Source organism: Genypterus blacodes, unplaced genomic scaffold (assembly GCF_046128005.1).
Source record: "Genypterus blacodes isolate CSIRO-AG114 ecotype Tasmania unplaced genomic scaffold, CSIRO-AGI_Gbla_v1 ptg000070l_1, whole genome shotgun sequence".
In the NCBI taxonomy this organism is placed as follows: domain Eukaryota; kingdom Metazoa; phylum Chordata; class Actinopteri; order Ophidiiformes; family Ophidiidae; genus Genypterus; species Genypterus blacodes.
This window is the reverse complement of record NW_027466880.1, coordinates 3,919,175-3,940,527: the sequence shown is the minus strand read 5'-3', so window position 1 is coordinate 3,940,527 and position 21,353 is coordinate 3,919,175. Positions and strand designations below refer to the sequence as shown.

Below are 21,353 nucleotides of genomic sequence, written 5' to 3'. Positions count from 1 at the left end.
TAAATTAGATTATTTTTTGCTACAGTAGAAACAGTATTTCACAAACATAAAAAATGAGGAAATCACACTTTGCACCCAAATATTAAAATACATAGAGAGTATATAGGCATTTATATCTTAACAGTTATGTGGTTGCAAATTCGGATAATTGTGCAGGAATATCTAGATCTATATTTTCAAATCTAAATCATACAGAAAAGTGTAAATCATTTACATTTGTACTTCATTTTACTCTGCTGCATCACATTTCTCTGTGCCTCATATTGTCTTGGTACTTCTCTTTCTCTGTGGTAATATTTGATGCTTTACTTAAGTTTTAGAAGGCATTATATCAAAAGTGTTTTTAAAAGTTTCCCCACTTCCGATTGCATACACGAGAAGTGCTTAAGGTGACAAAAAGCTCTCATAATGTCCCATATGGTCTAGCGGTCAGGATTCCTGGTTTTCACCCAGGTGGGCCGGGTTCAACTCCCAGTATGGGAATGGAATATTCTAGAAAAAGCACATTCACTGTAATTCTCTCTGATGTGGAGACGCTACCTCTGTGTAAATAAGCACATCCTTATATACATGTATATATAAAAAAGTAGTGAGTGGAAAAATAAAAAGCAAGACGAAGGCAGCTACAAAATAAATATTTTATTTAACAAAATTCCATTTGAAAGAATGGATATTGGGAGAATGTGATGGTGTAGGGATGGACTTTTTCTGATCACAGTTTCATCAACTCAGGTCTCCTCTGCCTCCTGCAGAAGTACTTGGAGCCAGATTGGGTACTAACAGGCAGGTGGGTGGAACCACTTGTCTCCATTGGTAGGTTAAGTGTGAAAATGTCAATTGGCACAGCTACAGGCTGCTTAGAAGGAGGGGACTGAGGCCCACTGATGGAGGGGCTGAGTTGACTCACTACACTGTTGAAAAGCTTATTCAGAGGAGGCTTTGCTTTCTGTGCAATCTGCTTCACCTTGATGGGGGCCTGGTTTCTTGTTGCTGGAGGTTTCGGGGGCCTCGTAGGAGCAAGTGGACGAGGACATTTGATCTTGGAACCCTCAACCAGCAGGTTGATTCCTACATACTGTGGCACCTCTACGACTGCCTAGAAATGTAAAGAACAAATTATGAGAAAGATTATCCCTATCTATATGGGCCTCTTAAATATTCATAAAATATGACATTACACAATCTGAACAGGAGACAGCAAAGGAAGAAGATTAAGAGAGGGAAAAAAGTACAATAAACATTGACATCCTAAGAATTCTTCCTGACCTGCTGATATATGAGCTGAAAGTCTCCTGTGTTTGCTGTGCGGTCTACTCTCCGATCCAAGACAACCCGCAATGTGTCCTCCTGCACGGCAGTACAGAGGCGTGCTGTCACAGCAGTGGACGGGGCCATGGTGGGACTGACATTTATCTCTATCAGCCACGGACGCAGGTCTAAACCTATAAAAAGTAACAAACTGTCTAACTTCAGTTCTCATTAAAATGTCTACAGAATCTACACAAGATGATGCTGAGACGGGCATGAACAGCATTGCGTGTTGTTTTGGGTGATCCTACCTAGCATGAAGTCTGCCCCATAGAGCTCAAAGGTGTTGTTGCGGGACTCAATCAGATCTTGTGTAGTCTGCAATGCGTGGATCACAGCTGTCTTCATCCCCTCAACTACCACAGCCTCCCACTGATCTTCCCTGCCCTGGCTGGACAGAAAGGCTCTGAACTGATCATCTGACCACATGTTGTCTGCTGGAATGCCTAGATGGCGTAGCTGAGAGGGCTTCAGGTGCCTCTGGATGGAGTTATTGCACAGGTGGACAGAGCTGAGAGGTTGGGGTAAAGGGATTCCAAAAGGAAAGGACAAATGAGAGGACAAGTATCAAAGAAACATGATAAACATTGGAGGGTATGATGAGATGAGTTACACCACACCATCACTGGAACTGTAGATCTTCAGAGGCATGTGCAAAGAATTCTAAGCAAAGATAGGAGCGCAGTCCTACTTGTGTAGTGTATCCACAGAGTAAGGCTGTGTGGAGAAGCGCAAGTAGCACTTTTTATAGAACCAGACAGTAAGAGGGTTCCAGTCGGTGACCAGGAACCACTGACGCACATCAAACTTGGTGCCATGGATCAACAAGGGGCGCTCCAAGTACTTCTGCACCACCCACTTGCTGTCTTTGATCAGGGTGGGATCACTGTCTACAAGCCTGAGGATTTCATCCAAACGCTTGGCACATTTGATCCCTGCAATCCAGGAGGAAAACAGGTCAGCCAGGCCTTCAATAGATACATAAGTTATCTGATAGGGCCTGATTCCTCACCTCTGCCTCTGGACTTAGCTCCAGGTTTGATGATCCAGATATTGTGTGTGCCACCTGTGTCCAGCTGTGGACTGACGGGATGCAGCCTCTGCAGCATTGCCTCACAGTGGTTCACAAAAGAAGCGCTGTTCTCGATCTCTGCTCCACCACTGAGAGAGAGAAAAAGTTCAGACAATATAGTGAAGCACTGGAGCGTACACACTCTTTCTATCTATCTCTCTCTCTCACACACACACACCGTACTCACTGAACTACGTGGTAGTAATTGTCGATAAACTCGACCCACTGCTCCTTTGTAAGTGCTTGTGTCGCCTCCATGCTTGTGTCTATGTCTCCATGCTCTAGACTGTCCAGAAATTCCTGACACACTTTCAGCGCACATTCAATCATTTTAGAGGGCACTGCTGATTGGTGCTTGCACTGTTTCTTCTGATCTAGAAGTAGACAAAGCAAATCATTATTTACAATCCACACAAATCTACAAATAGCAAAAAGAGAGATAGGCATACTCTAATCTGAATGAATGCTGACTCCATGTCCAACCTGCTTCCTCTCCACAATACACTGCAAAAGACTGGCGCAGGCTGTCCTCCTGTAGTCTTCTACAGAGAGCACAGAGAACAGTGACAGTGACTTGTATGTAGAAAGGAGATGTGAAATAAATCCAGATTGAAGGCCCATAATGCAACATCCAACCAATGAAAGCGTGCTTCTCATCCTTTGCTCCTAGTCTGTAGCAGCGTGGGAAGAAAGTGTCTGGGTCAGCTGAATCAAACCAGTGCAGGTTCCTGAGGTTCACACACAGGCCCACCTGTCAGAAAGTTAAATCAGGGATTCAACATGGATTTGACCTGGGACCACTGAGGAGGCCTTTTAGATCAACGTACCTTGGTGGTGAAGCTGCCTGCTTTTGTAAAATGATTGGTGATTTGTTCTTTTTGCAGAGTGCGGGTGTCAACATTCTCTCTACGGTTTGTCCAGTAGAAATAAACCACTTCATTACGCACCAGGCGACACTGCAGAGTGAGAAGAGGTATTCAATGAGAAAGGCTGGAACCCCAAATATTCAATTTTAAAACCATAAACAATTCAATTTACAATCCAACTTCATGTTAATCTGAAAGCCATAGCTATTTTTTTTACCATGATTTCATACACTCCGTCTAGGTCATCCTCTTTTTCAACATTATCAGAGTCACCTGAGGAGTAGGAACAAGGTCAAAGGTATTTGCTCATGTGGGCTGTGTTTGCATGTAGGCGGCATCCAAATAACGTGAACACTTGATGACACAAGTCATATAATCAGATCTAAATATCGACATATTCAGATACAGAGATCACCTGTTCTAAAGGGGCGATAGTCACTTATCAATCAGTGATATCAAACTAGGTCTCTTCTATTTACTGTCAATCGGAAAATGTTTGTTCTGACACTGTCACTGATTGTGGTGCAGCCGAAAGTGTACCATATGCAGAAATACACACATGAAAACAGGAAATATGGATCCAGAAACATTCTCACTTTCATCAAGCTCACAGTCACCGCGATCACTGTCATCTGCATCATTCGACCCGATTCCTTTGCGCCTGTCGTCGTTGCAATGCTGGTGTGCGCGCTGTTTTTGGTGGTGTGTACGCCGCTCAACCCAGCCTCTGGCCCTAAGTGCTGCCCTGATGACAGGATAAGGGCCCCGGACAGAGAATATCTTATGCATCTGGGAAGCCAAAGATATTCGTCTTTCTGGGGAAATTCGGACATAAATATCTTTACAAACACTAAATAACATTCACATTTACTCACCTTGACAGCTTTTGCTACAAGGGCTTTGGCTGTGCTGAGCCTCTCTGGGTTAAGAACAGGCAGGTGGCGGAAGCTGTGTCTGACATTGACCTGCTGGTATTTAGAGGGGTCGTCTGTCTCTCCTCCTGTGACAATCACATTTGATTGCTCTGTTATACATTTGATATAACATATAGATATACAATATGGATCAGTCATCTGTCACTTCTCCCCAGCCCACCCCACAGTGCTCTGCAGGCCATTTTTAAAGCCTTGTTACTTACTGAGCGATCAAATAAATATCAATATCTTAATGTAAAAACCTGCAAACCTATTTTTGCCACAGCATAGCAGAAAAGTACACAGTGAGAGAAATGAAATTGAATATTGAGGCTTGCTATCTTTAGCAAATAGCCAAAAAGAGCAAGGCTTTGAAACTTTAATAGGCAGCTTCTGAATCAAAACATCTGTCCCTCATGGCCTTGTTCTGTGTGACCTCATGATTAATTCAGCTTTCTTGATCTATAATGCCTCCATTATAGACAAAGGCCAAACCCTCTGAGGGTGTGAGTCACATTTAGTCAAATTTCACTTCAATGCACCCCTCAGCAGTACAGTTTAGAATAGGAATCCCCATGATTTGTCTGCGATTTTGTGATCTGATGCACAGTCAGGCACATCATTTGTGTGTCTCACCTCTGACTGGGTCTTGTGTGCAGTGTTTGTTGGCATCCTCGCTTCCTTCTGGGTTCTGCTGGACAGATGGTCTGGCCCCAGTGACCTCCTTACTGACCCAGCCATCAATTTTTAGATCCATCTTTTTAGATTTTTTTGAGATTATTTTATTCTTCAGGTGGTTATTCTTTGAAGATTTGGTGTGACCAAACTAGTCCTTATGTCTCTCTCTCTCTCTCTCTCTCTCTCTCTCTCTCTCTCTCTCTCTCTCTCTCTCTCTGACTCTCTCTTTATTGTACTTATGTAGAATTACACTGGAAGTTCCTATTGCACACCCAGCCGTTCGTGGAGGGGCAATCACTCTAAGAAATTGCCTCCTTGGCTTCTTTTACATTATGAATGTGACTTTTTCTGATGATGTCTGCTCTTTGAGACATTATATGTGTTATTGGGCAAAATAAATAAAGTTGACTTGACTTTACCAATATGACATCAGAATATTAAATCGGCTTGTTCTAGGTATAAAGCCCAGACACTTTAAAATAAGACTGCGGGTGGTTCCACACACTGTTGGCTATTGTTCTTCTTTACCAGTTTCTTTTCAAGTGCGCTGGAGTGCAAAGTGGGTCAAATTGCTAACCAGCAGACAGCTTAGCCTACACCTGTCAGGTGTGTGGCTCACACCCCGGACAGGGCAGAGTTACAGTCAGGCTGATTCCTTTCAGAAAGGTGAGGATCAGTGGAGCAGATATGGACACAATTACTAACACATGGGAAACCGGCCAGCTCATCGTAGTCCACTTACCAAGAACGTTTTCCATATACTACAAACTGAAGACATAAAATAGCATTGAGTGGAATACATACAGTGCATTACTATGATATCACTTATGTGAGCTTGGAAATTCAGGTGCAACTTTTTGTAGCTTATGGCTGCCATAAATCTCTAAATCTAAACAGAGCTCATTCTAAAAATAATTTGGCTGGTATCACACAACTTTGTCAATCCATCTATGACATTAAACATGTACCAGTTTAATCTTTAAACACCCCACACAGCTGTGTTTGGTCTCGGCCCCTCTTACCTGTCAGAGTCTGCAGGTTTCTCTGTAACCGTCTGCTTCCCGTCTGCACCTGTTTACTGTTTCAGTGGCAACCACTCATGAGCTGCTAATGCTGACCTCAAGCGGGCAGTTTGGGACTCCACATGGAGCATTGTTGTCAGTGCATGTATACATACACATTTACACATTACACATTAGCTTTTTTGTCTATCAACAGGGATTAATAACCACACAAATCTATTTTATATTCCTGTATTTCTTACACTGAGACAAATATGATTTAATAAATCATTCTTAAATGCTTATTTAAAGTCACACATACAGGCTTTGTTTTAATTGCCCAAGGAAAAGATTTAAATTGTATTGTAAGTTATTTCTAAACAGAGTCCTTGAGTATTATTGAAAGACTACAATACCTCCATTAGCTAATGATTCATATTTACGGTCTATTAAAGCAAACCATATGCTTGCACTACTGGTGATGGTGCCTCCGAATTGGACTTATCTTGGTTTAACTACTTGGGTTAACAAAGAATCCTTGGATAATCTAATGCGAATATCATAATTCTAAATTCACATGGGGTAAAATAAGGGATTCAACAGTATGCAATTTTGCAAAAGATTATACTGTTGCATTTTACACTAAAGTATATTGTATTTTCACTTGTGTATCCTGAAATTAGTTCCCCACAGTTTAGAGTAAAGCTCCAATTTTAGAATGTTTACCAATCTGAATTTTATGTATTTTCTTTTTTGTCATTTTGTGGTATATCTCATGAAAGTGAGGCACATAAAAAGGCAGAGACTAATTTGATAACAGAACACTGCCATAGGAGCTATTGATGATGACCTACAATCTGTTATTGTTGCTGTAATCAGTTAATGTTAGTAGGTCAATATTTGTTATATATAAAATGGTTAAATATTGAAATATCCCATTAGAGAGGAATGTAACTTTTATGTATGAATGTAACTTTCTCCTTTTCTATAACTGAATCAAAGTCCGTATTTCCATGTGATCCAATCATAAAACACATGCGTAAGAAAGGCGTGCGTGGCTACGTCATTGCGTTACGCGCTTGTAAGGCAAGCCCGGGCAAACCTCCAGCAGCAGCACAACGCTCCTGCTTCGATGGAGAGAAAGCACATCTGCACACACATCTAACGCAAACATTCTAAACAAAGGGAGCATTTAAGGAATAGAGCTTCACCACGACCCCTGAGGTTCGCTCCTGTTCAGGCAAGTAAAATAAAGTGGTAAACATTTTTTGTAGACATGAACTTAAGCTAACATGCTAACGCGTGAGATACGTCATATGTGATTAACCTGCTTACGTTAAATTTGTCAGGTGGCTAAAAGTTTGAGCAGTGAAATGTGTGGGAGGACTGCGTGTACTCTGGCTCCGGACGAGGTGAGCCGAGCCTGCCGCTACAGAGACCGAGGCGGGCGGCGGAGAGAGCCCGGCTGGAGGGATGGAGACGCAGAGAAATACCGCCCCTCTTATAACAAGAGCCCCCAGTCTATGAGCCCCGTGCTGCTGTCCCACAGGCATCTCGACCAGGTGAACCATCATTCTGTGTTTGTGTATGTGAGAGAGGGAGCCACACACTGCTTCATATCAAAGAAACATGTTAAAGTGCTTTATTTTAGCTTTACTGTTAGCCTTAGGTGGTCCCCAGACACGTTAAAGTGCTTTATTTTAGCTTTGCTGTTTTTATTCAAATGAGCCTTTGGTGGTCCCCAGACACGTTAAAGTGCCTTATTTTAGCTTTACTGTTTTTATTTAAATGAGCCTTTGGTGGTCCCTGGACACGTTAAAGTGCCTTATTTTAGCTTTACTGTTTTTATTTAAATGAGCCTTGGTGGTCCCCAGACTCTTAATTTGGATAAAACTAAGCCAAGTGGAATTTAAATGCAGGATGTATTACAGGGTTTCCCCCAGCTTATTTCAGGGCTTTGGCGCTCAAATTCTTTAGTTATTTAAATAAAACTATTCATTTCCTCATCATTTTGGACCACCAGTGATAACACATTTGTGAAGTAAGACATCGATTAAACCCCTGTGTTTGTTCTTTTCACAGTCACATCGTCCATCGACAAACAATTGCCGGTCACTGCCAGTCTCAACATTATGAAAATGTTTATTATAGATTATTTTGTTGTTAAACAGGTGTTTTTGTCATTGTCTATCGCCAGAATGCACCTGTAGATGAGTGTGTGTTGACCTCTATGCGCTGGGGTCTGGTACCAGCGTGGTTCAAGCAGGATGACCCAAGCAAGATGCAATACAGCACCAGCAACTGCCGCAGTGAGAGTGTGTTGACGAAGAAATCTTACAAGGTGCGTGCAGAGATATATCATTTTCTCTTCACTGTGTTTGTGTGCTGAGTGCTGCTTCTAAACACGGTACGTATTGTTTCCCCCCACAGGACCCTCTGCTGAAAGGACAGCGCTGTGTCATCCTGGCTGATGGATTTTATGAGTGGAAGAGGCAGGAGAAAGACAAGCAACCTTTTTTCATCTATTTTCCACAAACTCAGGGATCCAGTCACAGGAAAACCACTGGCCTCACCGAGGTCAGTTCCAGGATTTCTTTATGAGTAAAAGCTCATGTGAATATTTCCTTCCAGCATTTTTCATCTAAAATAAATACCATATGCAGCATTGCGTGAAATTGCTGTGGCTTACAATTTCCTGTACTTGAGAAGGGCCAATACTGCAATGCAACATTGTGGAACACTATCATATGTATTTTGGGCTATTTAATTGAAACATTGCATTGCTCATCTGCTTTGTGCCATGTGGTGGTTAGGAAGGAAAAGCAGCAGATGAGTGGACTGGATGGAGGTTGCTGACTATGGCTGGACTGTTTGACTGTTGGACACCTCCAGGTGGTGGAGAACCCCTGTACACCTACACTGTCATCACTGTAAACGCTTCCCCAAACCTGGAAAGCATCCATGACAGGTAGGGTTAGTTTATTTAGTCAGATAATGCAGCGTTAACTCTGTGGATGTAATCTTAGGTTATTGTGTGGCTATATTTTAGGATGCCTGCTATTCTGGATGGAGAGGAAGAAGTGAGAAGCTGGCTTGATTTTGGTGACGTGAAGTCTAAGGATGCCATGAAATTGATCCAGTCTAAGAGCACTCTGACTTTTCACCCAGTCTCTTCAATTGTCAATAACTCGCGCAACAACTCTCCAAAATGCCTGCAGCCAGTGGATCTTCAGAAAAAACAGGTATTGCAATTACAGTGCTACTTGAGTGGCTGTGGACATCCTGCTTTAGGTTGCGCCGTTTAACAAATCTGACCTTTGACACCTAGGAGCCCAAACCCACAGCCAGCAGTAAGATGATGACGAGCTGGCTAAAAAACAAGGAGTCTTCAAAGAGGAAAGTGTCAGACACATGTGCAGAGCAAGAATGCAAGGCAGATCCACAGCCGAAGTCTACAGGACTGAAGCAATGGCTACAAGGAGCCAAGAAGAAACCAAGAACCAAATGAGCTTCAACCTTTGACTGATGACGCTGCACCTCTGAAGGCTTCATTTGTTCTGCTTATTCTTACTTCAAAACATCAGTATGTGGAAGTGTAGCATCTTCAGTGCCTTTAGTAATTTTATAAATGGGAAAAAAAGAATCCTCACCATGCAAGATTGTGTTAATGTCAGAAATAATCACAGTATGCTTTATTCAAGATTTTTATTACCCTTATTACTTGAACGCAAAGACATTTGTTGATGCTATGCATTTATCATATTAATAATATAATGATGAATGCAAGTACTCCCCCCCACAAAAAAATCTTTTCTTCATTCAAAGTTACAGTATGTATCCTATCTTGTAATCTACGATGCATTTCAAAGTTAACATAATATATGAACAGACATTTAAAGATCTGATCAATAAAAAGAAAATGTCAAGCACTTGAAAATGTTTGCCAACTTGAGCAAATGGCAGAGTCGGATATGGAGATTGACAACACAGCTTTTGCCTTCCCCATGATTGAGAGGTCTGCAAATACACAACATCTTGCAATAGATGACAGTAAAAATAAATGTACTGTAGAAATGAATGATATTAAACCTTGAGAAAACCCCCATCCAGAAGTGTAAGAGACGGTGGCAGACTGGTGATTTGGTTCATTTCCACAGGTTATGCCAGCAGTAATTCCACATGTGAACCTTAAATCCCAAGAGGACCAGCAAATGGCATCTGACAGCTGTAATCCCAAGGAGCTGAGTCCACAGAGTACCCTTAACCTGAGCTACAGATGTGTTTATTGTAACTCCAAAATGAGTGAATTAGATGTCAGTACCAGTCTTGGGTAATAGACGACTGCAAAGTGCAAAAAGAAAAAAAAACAACGTATGTACACACCTGTCTGATTGACGCGGTCATGAGAAGATAGTTCAAGTTCTATGCCAATTAACAAGAACCACTCATGCACTTTCACACATTCTGATCCTTCACAACCTCGGTCCAGACTCCCCCCTTAAGTGTCTTCATAGTTCGTTTTTGGATGAGCTAAAATGAGATGAAACCATGGTAACGGGTTTCGTGAATGTGAAACACTTCTAAGCCAAAACACAATGAGCCAAATGGGAGAAACTGTTTCATCTACTGTATTTGTGCAGCCATGGTGGATCATGAGAGTAAAGTCCACCACCACAGAGAAGTCAGATTTAAAAATAAAAAAACAATTAGTTTTTCTAACTTTACTCATTAACATAAACAAGTATAGAGATAATTCTTAGATTAACTACTTTTAGTATCCAAATAAAAGCAGTTAGAAACAAAATGGGTGCAAAAACTGATAAACAAGGAACTCAAACAGATAAGCCTAAACCAGCACTGCCATGAAAAATAAATAGGAAACGCTGGGTGATAAGCATCATACAAGTGAATGCCAGAATGTTTCCTTCAGGTGTTCTTTGGGCTAGAATTTAATTTTATAGAAAATGTTTTTTGTGTACATCAGGAGGTGGGTGCAGCATGTCTGTAGTATACTCTATGAGAGGGATGCTGCTTGTATCTACAAAGGCCAGTGATAATGTTGGGCATTGGAGATAACACAGTGGGTCATGAGAAGGGGATATATAGACAAGGCAAGACAGGGTAGTGTGGGCTGTCATGACCCCCTCCCCCCCCCTTCTTAGATCTTCAGAGTCCTCAGCAGCTGCAGGTCTCAGCTGAAGGCTTGGCCCGCTCGTTCCTGTCCAGCTTTATCGGCTCAGGGAACTCATTATACAGCTCCACTTCAGTCTCCTAATAACAGAGAGCAGAGTTGAGGGGGTGCCTCTCACCAACACACATGTATTAAAAAGTTATGAACACAGTAGAAACTCACCTGCTTAAGAGCATTGCGTGCAATAGTCTGGAAGGCCTGCTCTACATTGATGGCCTCCTTGGCGCTGGTTTCAAAATATGGGATGTTGTTCTTGCTCTGACACCAAGCCTGTGCTCGCTTGGTTGTTACCTGAGACATTAAAACTCGAATGATGATGATGAACAGGACAATATGAATAAATACAACAATTGGTTCTAATCCAGTCAAAAATTCCACGAAAGTACTGCCAGTACAAAAATAACAGCACTCCACTGAACATTCATGTATTCCACCACACGAACCCACCTGTCTGTTTTCCAGGTCAATCTTGTTGCCCAGCACCACAAAGGGGAAATTCTCTGGATCTCGGGGACTGGCCTGGATCAAGAATTCATCCCTCCAGCTGTCTAGGGTCTTGAAGGTGTTGGGTGCCGTCACATCAAACACCAGGACGCAGCAGTCTGCTCCACGGTAGAATGCTACACCTAAGGACTGGAACCTCTCTTGACCTGCTGTGTCCCAAATCTGAGACAAAAGGCGAGAGAAATACCCATCAAAGGCACCGCCATCACAGAGAAGATGACATGGACATCATTGTGCACTTACTCTGAGATGTTGTATTGTAAATATGTTGCAACCCTGAATAATGTCTGCAGGCCATTATACTGTATGTGCCAGGGCCCTGATTACTGACACGCCTATTTGGTACAAAGCCATCATCACTATTGTTATTTACTAATCCCCTGCTATAACTATTTGAAATGCCTGCTCCCAACAGTCTATTGCCTTATTCGGTTATCTGAACACTTTCATTCCAAAATGAGATATTTACCTATGAAACAAAACATTAACCTCAACAATCGAACACTTTTCTGGTTTAGAGGAATTCAATTGCATAAATTTGAGGCCAAAATTCTCAATCTGTTAATCTGAAAACACTTGAATATAAAAAATGATTAAAAATAAAAAGGAAGAATGATGCAGCTGCACAGTGGTTCCATATGAGCAAGTCATATTGGTTTACTTTGAATTCAATGTAAGAAGTGTATATGTGGCAATCTCCTTTAAAGAAGATGTTTTCCATACCTGCATTGTGACAAGTCTGTCATCCACCATGACTTCTTTTGTCAAGAAATCGGCACCTATTGTCGCTTTGTACTGGTTACTGAACTTCTTATTGACATACTGGTTCATCAATGAGGTCTTCCCAACACTATAAAGAAAAAAACACATCACATGGCATCACTCAGAGCATATGATCGCCAGAGTCCACGGGAGAAAAAGCTGCATTCACTGCTGCAGCAAAACATACCATCCTTGATTTGCTGTATCAGAGACGTGCAGATCAAATTATCTAATTCTTTATACATTTAAAACAAGCTGTTTTTTATGGATAAGTTGTGAATTTACTCACCCGGAGTCTCCGAGGATGATGACTTTGAGTAGAACTTTCTTCCTTGATGTCATTGTAGCACAGCTGGGGGAGGAAAAGACTCTGTCAGGAGGAGGTTTCCTAATCTCACAAGCCCAACATCAAAGCTAAACAAATAAGCTGGATCCTATCTAGCCCGGACATGATTAAGAGATGAGATTATCCTTTAGATTAAGGTAAACAGATTTTACAGAATGATAAATGGGCTGGTTCTCAAGATTGAAAGAAATGAAGAGACACAGTGACAGAGCAGTTACCTCATCAACTCGTCAAGTGATTTCTGAGTTGAGATGTGCACTTACATTTTGATGCACAAGCAACAAAACTGTACTGTATGTGGCTCTAAATATATGTGGCAAAGACTCTGCCACACTTTGTATTCAAAATCTGTTCATCAGCATTGTTTTTGAAAGATCTGATTATATGTCATCACATCTCATTTTTATTTAAATGATCAGCATCCTTCAGTGTCTACTGCGCTACTGATGTGACATTCAAGTTCAAAGTCTATATTATTATTAAGTTGAATTTAACTACAAAACATTTTTTAGGTACTACACATTTGTACTAGGTTGGAAATCCTTTGGATGTCACAATATAGTAATGCACCACCACACTCACTTGTACTTCCACTTTTGAGCAGGTTGGGCGTTCGGACAACCAAATTAGTCAAACTGAAAGTCACTGTCATCCGGGTGGTTGGGAACAATAAAAACTCAGAATTCACCATTTCTTGTTGTGTCCACCGTGTTTTCATCTACAATTGCACAGTTTATGTCATTAGAGAAAACCTCATCTGATATTCAGTGGCTGAGTGTGCTTTGTAATAATAAACCACCACAAGCTGCTGTAATGATCAAAGTCCACCTCGGTTTGTGACGTGATTTAAGACCTTCACGCTGTCAGCTGAGCTCTTAACAGAATGCACAACTGACAAAACAGCTATAGGTTTTCAACATTAGCTCATATCTATTTGGCCAGACTGGGCTTGGATGTGGATTTAAAAAAGATAGGATTTCAATGTGGCGTTGTTGTAATGGAGCAGGAGCAGCTCAGAACTACTGTCTCCCATAATCTACACCCCATGACACTGTGTCAGGGACTGGTCACATGGTTTAAAACACACGACTAACGGAACCATGACTTGGCAGGCATGATTAGCATTGCTAATGCTGAGCTGTATTCAGCACAGATAGAGTAGATGAAACTGTAAACATCTCTGATTGTTAATACTTTACACTTTATTACAGTAGCATGGGATTCAATCTCAACATTTGCCTGACCACCATAAGTAAACGAAAGCACTTGGGTATTGTTAAATTGCACAATAAACGTCACGTTTAGATTTAAAATGCAACGTGGATCAATGAGCAAATGCTGAAAACGATTACACATCATTTGGGCTGTAGGCTTAGCGAATACAACATTTGTTAAAATAAATAATAATATAGTAATCCAGACACATCCCGTGTCCAATCACAATTACCACATCAGCGACACTTCTTCATTTAAGCTAACGTACAGTTGGCTAAGAATCGATTTAAGAAATGTCAAAGTTACGCGTCGACAGCTACATTATTAACATACAACGCGAGCGCAATAAGTGAGTGAAGTCAGCAGAGACCAACCTGGAAGGGGATCTTGCGGTAAAAAATAGCAAAAGTGGAATTTTCCTCCGTCTCGGTTGTAAACGTTAGCTAAAGCACAGGCTAGCTATCACGGCTAACAGCTATGTTAAATATCTGCCGTAAGAAAACAACACGTTTACAGCGTAGGCAGCTAGCTATGTAATCTGAGCTAGCTAGCCTGGCAGCTAACTGTGGCTATCAAAATCAAAGCTGTCACTGTCGCTGTCTGTCTGTCTTTCTGTCTCCGTCTGAAACGGGAGAGATTCGGTACAATCCCGTGGTCCGCTCCGTTCCTTTGACGACAGCCTTTCCTGTCAAGCTAACGTGCTAGCATGCTAGCTGAGCTCTGTTCACTTCCTCCAAAACAAGCTCTGTCGGAGGGAGGGGAGGGGGCGGGGCGTCGGACTGGATACGCCTTGTTTGCTCCACACGACCTGAAAAGTAACAAATAGCGTCAACAACACTATGAAAATGACACAAATAATAACATCAATCCTTACCAGCTTAGTGACCTACACAGCTTTACTTTGATGAGACTTTATGTTTCTGTTTAATACACGCCATGACAATCTGGGACAAATAACCAGGTAATGATAGACGTTATTCTGAGAAAAGAAATGTCATCATCTACTCAGCAGACCATGTGTAGCTGTAGCACCAGCTATGAGGTCACCGATAATGCCACCGCAGTCGTTTCAAAACTCTGTCTACTACCATGTATGTGCACGAATGTCACCAAAAACGATATACACAAATCAGATCAAACTTAAATGTGGATATGAAAGATAAAAAACTGTCCTGATTCTGAATAAATTATGAATTCGAATTTATAATTTGAATTAATAATTATGCCAGTTAAGAACGAAAAACCTTGAATACTTATAAGCAATTCAAAGTTCCCATCAAGGCACAGGAATACAAGTGAAACTTCCCTCAACATCCTATGCATGGACGTAGTCTCAGATGATCATTATGACAATCATACTTAAACAATTACTGAGTGATGCACCCACACCAAGGATCACCAGTCCCCATTCTGCCCCATCCCTCTCAAGGAGCAATAAGGTCATAAGTTATCTATAATGTATGTTTAGCAAATAATAATGCAAGATGCCCAAAGGTTTATTTTAAAGATTACAATATCAAATACTTCACAGCAAGCATTCAACCACTCAAGTCCCCAATTCTATCAGACCAGAACCAGTAACATTAAGAATTTACCTGAGCTAATTATAGTCACTAACACTGCTTGATTGTTCTTGTTCCATGGCTATAATTGGTTGTAGCTATCTTTTACGCTCCTCTTCATGATTCATATTTACATTTACTGAATTCTATCGGGTCGTAATTTCCAATTTAGCCCCGCGGGAAAATATAATTTTGATCAAATCTTCATTTGCGATATGTACCTAGACATATCAGTATATTCTGACCACATTTGCCCTTTGTTAAGACTGGGTGTGTTTAACCAAATTCATTAATCTTTCCTGTTTTTGTGACGATGGCAGCATCCTAAAAACTGCCATTTTAACCATGTACTTGTATTCCATCAACTTAAAGCTGCTAATACTCAAGTGTTGTCAGTGTCAGCAACATGAAAGTCTGCAAGTGCCATCAGCAGGTCAGGGAGGGTTACTACAACAACCATTTCAAACAGGAGAAGTTTACCAGGAGGGAAATATTACCGATTATTGATTGACTGCAATACAGGACAACCGACAGTTAGTATCGTAGCTGGTGCTGAATTTCGCGTGGAGCGTTTGGGAGCGACAGACACTTGGCAAGCTACTCTGCCGCTTTAGCTGTGCAGTGACGTCATCACGCTGGGTCGAATGAAGCGTCATCCTTCCTGATGTAGAGCGGCACGGCGGGGGCCTTTCTTTGCTGCTCTACATTTGTTTCCAGCTTTAATTCTCCTCCTACCCCGGCGTTTTGGACCTAAATTTCTTCCAACATGGCTCTACAGCGGCCGTTTCTCTCCGGCGTGTCCACTTGCCTGCTGCTGTTGGCTTTGCTTAGTTCTCAGGCGACGGCGGACGGTTTGGTCAACGAGGAGGTGAAGAGGACCGTGGACCTGAGCACTCATCTGGCTAAGATCACCACGGAGATCCTGCTAGCCAACCAAGGGCGCTCTGCCGCTCAGAGCTTCATATTAGCGGTGGAGCCTGAGCTGGCCCCGCACCTCGCATACATCGGAGCTTCGGTAAGCTCCGTCATTGAACCAGACAATGTTACCACCTCTGCCTGTCACCAGCTAGCTAGCTTTAGCTTTTTAGCTGCTATTAGCACTGCAATGCAAATTCTTGCAGCTCTCCTGTGTCGCGGTGTTCTCTTTGTGATTGACATTAGTTATGAGGATCGGGTTCATAGCGTACCGGCAAAACTGTTTCATATGTATCTAGTTAATGCATACGATCACAGCAATGACTCGATTAGACTACTTCAGGTTCAATGTGTTCATTCAATGTGCAGATACGAGAAGGAGGTCGCTACCCCTGAATTCTCAACGTGGGGGATTTACACCGGTTCATAAGTAGTGATTATGATACTTTGAATAAAATGATCTCATTCCCATCAGTAATTGTGGAACAATAGTGGATGTGGATGAACGGGATGTAACTTCCGCAGCGGTGCACGCTGCATCAGCGGCTGAATGACACGTATGCGCTGAACAGCTTACTTCCGTGTATGAGTGCGCACAGGCTTGCCCCCTCTCCAGGCCTGTGGCACCTATGTGATGTACTGCGAAAGGACAGTCAGAATACTTTCAGACAGACAAATGCTTTTCTTCTAGAGACCTCTATGCAAACACCCCCTCGCCTGGATTTGGCATGTGAATGTATTCATTTAAAACAATTGTATCCATAGGTGAAGGGTGATGAAGAGGAGGATGGCTTACTCGAACTTCAGCAGACAACAATTAAGGGGCAAAGGTAAAACACCTTCTTCTTCTTCTGTTTTCTTTCACATTTTGCATCACATTCTCTATGTGTATGAAAAGGTGCACACTGATGGAGAAGCACAGATGTGACTGAACCATAGAGTCTAATGTTTTAGATTAGGTGGGATCCTAACTGAGTAAACTGACTTTGGAGTATCTAAGCTGCAGGTGACAATAAAAGGCTGAATTAAAAAAATATGGAAAGGATCTTCGGCACCTTGATTTCTATCTCCTTTAGCTTAGAAAACACATCAGGCATTCCTCTTCTCCAGAAGCATTTTCCATGAAACCTCTTTGAAGCCATTCACGACTTGTTGGACTTGATTTAGACATATCACACACCCCTACTGTAAATAGGATATGTGATATGAGCAGCCTATTGCAATATATACCACAGCTTTATCTAAACATGAATATGTTAATATTGACATTTTCATGACAAAATGTACAACTCATATTTCACCCATCCAGCCAAATATTTTGTCTGTGTGTATTAAGGTCATTAGATCTTAATCCTGAATTCTGCGCTCTTGTGATTCATTTACACATGGAAATGTGAACCTTTTAAAAAAATTTGATTTTGAGTTGCTTTAACAAATACGGAGTTGTGTGTAATCCATTCTGTCTTGATTTGTCTCATCTTTTGGACAGTGGTGAGTTTTACAAAGTGCAGCTGCCCTCTGGTCTGGCTGGGGGTGCCCAGCTGAAAGTGAAGGTGGATATGACCCTAAGTCACGTCCTAAAGCCCTTCCCCTCACACATCACCCAGGCTGAGCGCCAGCTTGTAGTCTTCCAGGGAAACCACTACCTGTACTCCCCATACCCCACTCGCAGCCAGACCACACGTGTCCGTCTGGCCTCCAAGACTGTGGAAAGCTACACCAAGCTGGGTGGCCCCAGCAAGAACGATGAGGTCATTGAGTACGGACCCTTCCGCGACGTCGCACCATTCAGTGAGGTAAATCTCCAACCAGATTTGAACGGCATCGGATGAAGCTGCAAAAAAGGTTCTCTAATGGTATTTGTTGTGCTTGCTGTCTACTGTTTAGGATGCACTGAAGATCCATTATGAAAACAACTCACCCTTCCTCACCATCAGTAGCATCACTCGGCTCATCGAGGTCTCTCACTGGGGCAATATTGCTGTGGAGGAGACGGTGGATCTGAGGCACACAGGAGCCGCCCTGAGGGGCCCTTTCTCGCGTTATGACTACCAGCGTCAGTCTGACAGCGGCATCTCATCTGTCAAATCCTTCAAGGTGCGTTTGGTTTTAATCACAAACCATAACTGTCTTATTGACTCCACCTTTTCCGGGATGACGACGACGACGATGATGATGATGATGATGATGATGATGATGATGTCTATATATTCTCCTCTCCAGACTATCCTCCCAGCCTCGGCGCAGGACGTCTACTACAGGGATGAAATTGGCAACATATCTACATCCCACCTGCAGGTCTTGGATGACTCGGTTGAGGTGGAGGTCAGGCCGCGCTTCCCTTTGTTTGGAGGTTGGAAGACCCACTACATCATTGGCTACAATCTGCCCAGCTATGAGTACCTCTACACCCTGGGTGAGTTGGGTTTTCATTATTGTATTTGTAAACCTTAACATGGGATAAGGACAAATTACTTTCATTTGTTCATTTGTATGAATTTGCTTGAATTAACAGTTGTCCTTTCTTGTTAACCTGGCGTTACATTTATTCAATAAGATATATGTATATAAGTTTTAAAAGAGCCCAATGGGGCTAAATACAGTTATTCCACAAAATGTTTTTTTGTTTGATTGAAGAAATTGGTACACTACTGATGAATATTGGCCAATATGGGTCATAGAATGAACTTGGGAAGTGACAGTTTGCTCCTTTAACCAAGCCCATCATGAAAGAATAAAGATGGATTCTGGCACCATCATTGTCAATCTTGATGTGTTATGAGTGGCATCTGACCTTGTAGTTCATTCCTCTTGAGACTTCCCCTTTGAAACCAAACTTTGAGGGAGCAGAGCAAGTGCCCCGGTCAGTAGACACCTCAGGCCTGATGTTTGCTGCATGAAAGTGCTGCTAATGTGTCACTTTTTGTTTCTATCTCCTAGGTGACCAGTTTGCACTGAAGATGAGACTAGTTGACCATGTGTATGACGACCAGGTGATTGATTCCCTCACTGTGAAGATCATCCTGCCCGAGGGGGCCAGGTCAGTGTTGACAAATATGTGTGTGCGCACTTGCGTGTCTGCTCGAGAAAACACTTTTTTTTAAATAGTTGGAGTTGATGCTGACTCCAACTTCCCCACTGTTTGTCCTCTCAGGAACATCCATGTGGACACACCCTACACAATCGACCGCCAGCCCAACCAGCTGCACTACACCTACCTGGATACCTTTGGCAGACCTGTGCTGGTTGCCACAAAGCAGAACCTGGTGGAGCAGCACATCCAGGATGTTGTGGTAAGCTAAAGGACAGAAAGAGTGCAGATATTTAAAGGGAATAAGGGAATATTTATTCAATACTGGACACTCCACCTTGTACCCCCTCAAACCACATGGGCATCTTCTTCATTCAGTCATGTTCACTTTCACCATACATTTGTGGTTCCAAGAAGAGAAAAAACATGTTTTAATGACCTCATGGTGTTTCCTCTAGTGCCGCTGCGGACAGACTTTAAAGTTTCTGCCCGACCAATGCTTGAAGAACAGCAAAGTCACTTCACCCACCACTGTAATTGGACTGCAATTAACATTGTGGCGTTTAGGGGCTACTACAAGGGCTCTTCTATAGTTCCCATGATGCTTTCACTACAGTGGTGTATTAAAACAATGGCACTTCATTTTCATTTTCATTATCAATATATTAAATATTTTCTATTATATATTCAATGTTCTGGTATTTTATGCCTGTACAATTGAATGCAATCACATGTGACCTGAAATGAATTCTACCTAAAAACTAATTCAATTGATTAACTCCACTTTCTTTGTGTTGGAACAGGTTCATTACAACTTCAATAAGATCCTCATGCTGCAGGAGCCTCTCTTGGTTGTCGGTGCATTCTACATCCTCTTCTTTACCGTTATAATCTACGTCCGCATGGATTTTGCCATCACTAAGGTACACCAGAGCTCATGGTTTCCTACGAGGGGGACCGCTCATCCCTCTGCTCTTCTCCTTTGTGCGCTCTCGACCCCATTTCTCCCTTCATGCAGCTCTTATGTGTTTCAAACCTCTTCCCATCTTTTCAATCAGGACCCTGCTGCCGAGGTGCGCATGAAGGTGGCCTCTATCACTGAGCAGGTGCTGACGCTGGTCAACAAGCGCCTGGGTCTGTACCGCCACATGGATGAGGTGGTTAACCGCTACAAGCAATCCCGTGACACCGGGACACTCAACAGCGGCCGGAAGACACTGGAGGCCGACCACCGCACGCTCACCAATGAAATCAGCTCACTGCAGGCCCGCCTCAAGGCTGAGGGCTCTGACCTGGCTGAGAAGGTCAGTGCACATACCTGTAATCAATTTCTCACAGGGGAGCTTCAGTGTGGGAATTCATATGATTTGTATGATTTGTAAACGGATAACGGCACCTAGAGGACTGTCTATTCAAGCGCGTTCATCACAAAATCTCTCCCTCTCTCTCTCTTTCTCTTGTGTGTCCTCAGGTTGGGGAGGTGCAGAAGCTGGACGGCCAGGTGAAGGAGCTGGTGTGTCGCTCCTGCCAGGAGGCGGAGCGGCTGGTGGCAGGCAAGGTCAAGAAGGAAGCTTACATCGAAAGCGAGAAGAATCTGACCGGCAAGAGGCAGGAGTTTGTCAGCCGCATCGACAGTCTGCTGGATGCCCTCTAAACACGCCGCAAACATTCGCTTAGAGAAACAAACACACACACACACACACACACATACACACATACACACACACACACATACACACACACACACACACACGCAACTGACTATTAATGTAAATGAAAGCAAAACGAAACGTGACACACAAAAGCTTCTAAATTGTTTTTGCCATTCCTGACTTGGTCTATTAAGATCTCGTCCAACGGTAATGATTCATCCAAACACTTGTGCCTGTGCGCCTGGTGTGAAGCATGAGGTCACTATGTGCTACATCACAGCCGTCCGTTCTTTTCTTTGTTCCGCTGTGCTGGTTTAGGTTTCGTTCAGACTTCAT

At 42.5% G+C, this 21,353-nt stretch overlaps 3 protein-coding genes, 1 non-coding gene and 1 pseudogene across 4 annotated transcripts; 3 read left to right on the top strand and 2 right to left on the bottom strand.

The window, feature by feature from the left end:
- The first annotated feature begins 411 nt into the window (after positions 1-411).
- On the top strand, positions 412-483 carry trnae-uuc (transfer RNA glutamic acid (anticodon UUC)). Its single transcript has one exon. It is a non-coding gene; the product is annotated as a tRNA-Glu (tRNA).
- Positions 484-643: 160 nt separating this feature from the next.
- LOC143005444 (tubulin monoglycylase TTLL3-like) lies at positions 644-4,917 on the bottom strand (annotated as a pseudogene).
- A 2,003-nt stretch (positions 4,918-6,920) lies between these two features.
- On the top strand, positions 6,921-9,403 carry hmces (5-hydroxymethylcytosine binding, ES cell specific). Its single transcript, XM_076156599.1, has 7 exons — positions 6,921-7,079; positions 7,189-7,401; positions 8,037-8,180; positions 8,270-8,416; positions 8,653-8,807; positions 8,889-9,081; positions 9,168-9,403. Exons 2-7 carry the CDS (start codon positions 7,213-7,215, stop codon positions 9,345-9,347), a joined length of 1,008 nt encoding a protein of 335 aa, XP_076012714.1. The 5' UTR covers positions 6,921-7,079; positions 7,189-7,212; the 3' UTR covers positions 9,348-9,403.
- Positions 9,404-10,370: 967 nt separating this feature from the next.
- Positions 10,371-14,602, bottom strand: LOC143005293 (ras-related protein rab7). The gene is made up of 6 exons (XM_076156603.1): positions 14,232-14,602; positions 12,586-12,648; positions 12,258-12,384; positions 11,478-11,696; positions 11,193-11,321; positions 10,371-11,110 (listed from the first exon to the last, which is right to left on the bottom strand). The coding sequence occupies exons 2-6, from the start codon at positions 12,636-12,638 to the stop codon at positions 11,015-11,017; spliced, it is 624 nt and encodes a 207-aa protein (XP_076012718.1). The 5' UTR covers positions 12,639-12,648; positions 14,232-14,602; the 3' UTR covers positions 10,371-11,014.
- Positions 14,603-16,054: 1,452 nt separating this feature from the next.
- rpn1 (ribophorin I) lies at positions 16,055-21,122 on the top strand. The gene is made up of 10 exons (XM_076156595.1): positions 16,055-16,434; positions 17,100-17,164; positions 17,824-18,130; positions 18,222-18,431; positions 18,558-18,750; positions 19,275-19,374; positions 19,489-19,627; positions 20,169-20,288; positions 20,424-20,669; positions 20,837-21,122. The coding sequence occupies exons 1-10, from the start codon at positions 16,186-16,188 to the stop codon at positions 21,017-21,019; spliced, it is 1,812 nt and encodes a 603-aa protein (XP_076012710.1). The 5' UTR covers positions 16,055-16,185; the 3' UTR covers positions 21,020-21,122.
- Positions 21,123-21,353: the final 231 nt, after the last annotated feature.

Coding starts and splice junctions, on each gene's coding strand:
- LOC143005293 (XM_076156603.1), bottom strand. CDS start 12,638: ATGACATCAAGGAAGAAAGTTCTACTCAAAGTCATCATCCTCGGAGAC. Junction 12,385..12,585: donor ATCATCCTCGGAGACTCCGG/GTGAGTAAATTC, acceptor TTTTCTTTATAG/TGTTGGGAAGACCTCATTGA. Junction 11,697..12,257: donor ACAGACTTGTCACAATGCAG/GTATGGAAAACA, acceptor CTTTTGTCTCAG/ATTTGGGACACAGCAGGTCA.
- hmces (XM_076156599.1), top strand. CDS start 7,213: ATGTGTGGGAGGACTGCGTGTACTCTGGCTCCGGACGAGGTGAGCCGA. Junction 7,402..8,036: donor CCCACAGGCATCTCGACCAG/GTGAACCATCAT, acceptor GTCTATCGCCAG/AATGCACCTGTAGATGAGTG. Junction 9,082..9,167: donor TGGATCTTCAGAAAAAACAG/GTATTGCAATTA, acceptor TTTGACACCTAG/GAGCCCAAACCCACAGCCAG.
- rpn1 (XM_076156595.1), top strand. CDS start 16,186: ATGGCTCTACAGCGGCCGTTTCTCTCCGGCGTGTCCACTTGCCTGCTG. Junction 19,628..20,168: donor AGCACATCCAGGATGTTGTG/GTAAGCTAAAGG, acceptor GTGTTGGAACAG/GTTCATTACAACTTCAATAA. Junction 20,289..20,423: donor TGGATTTTGCCATCACTAAG/GTACACCAGAGC, acceptor CTTTTCAATCAG/GACCCTGCTGCCGAGGTGCG.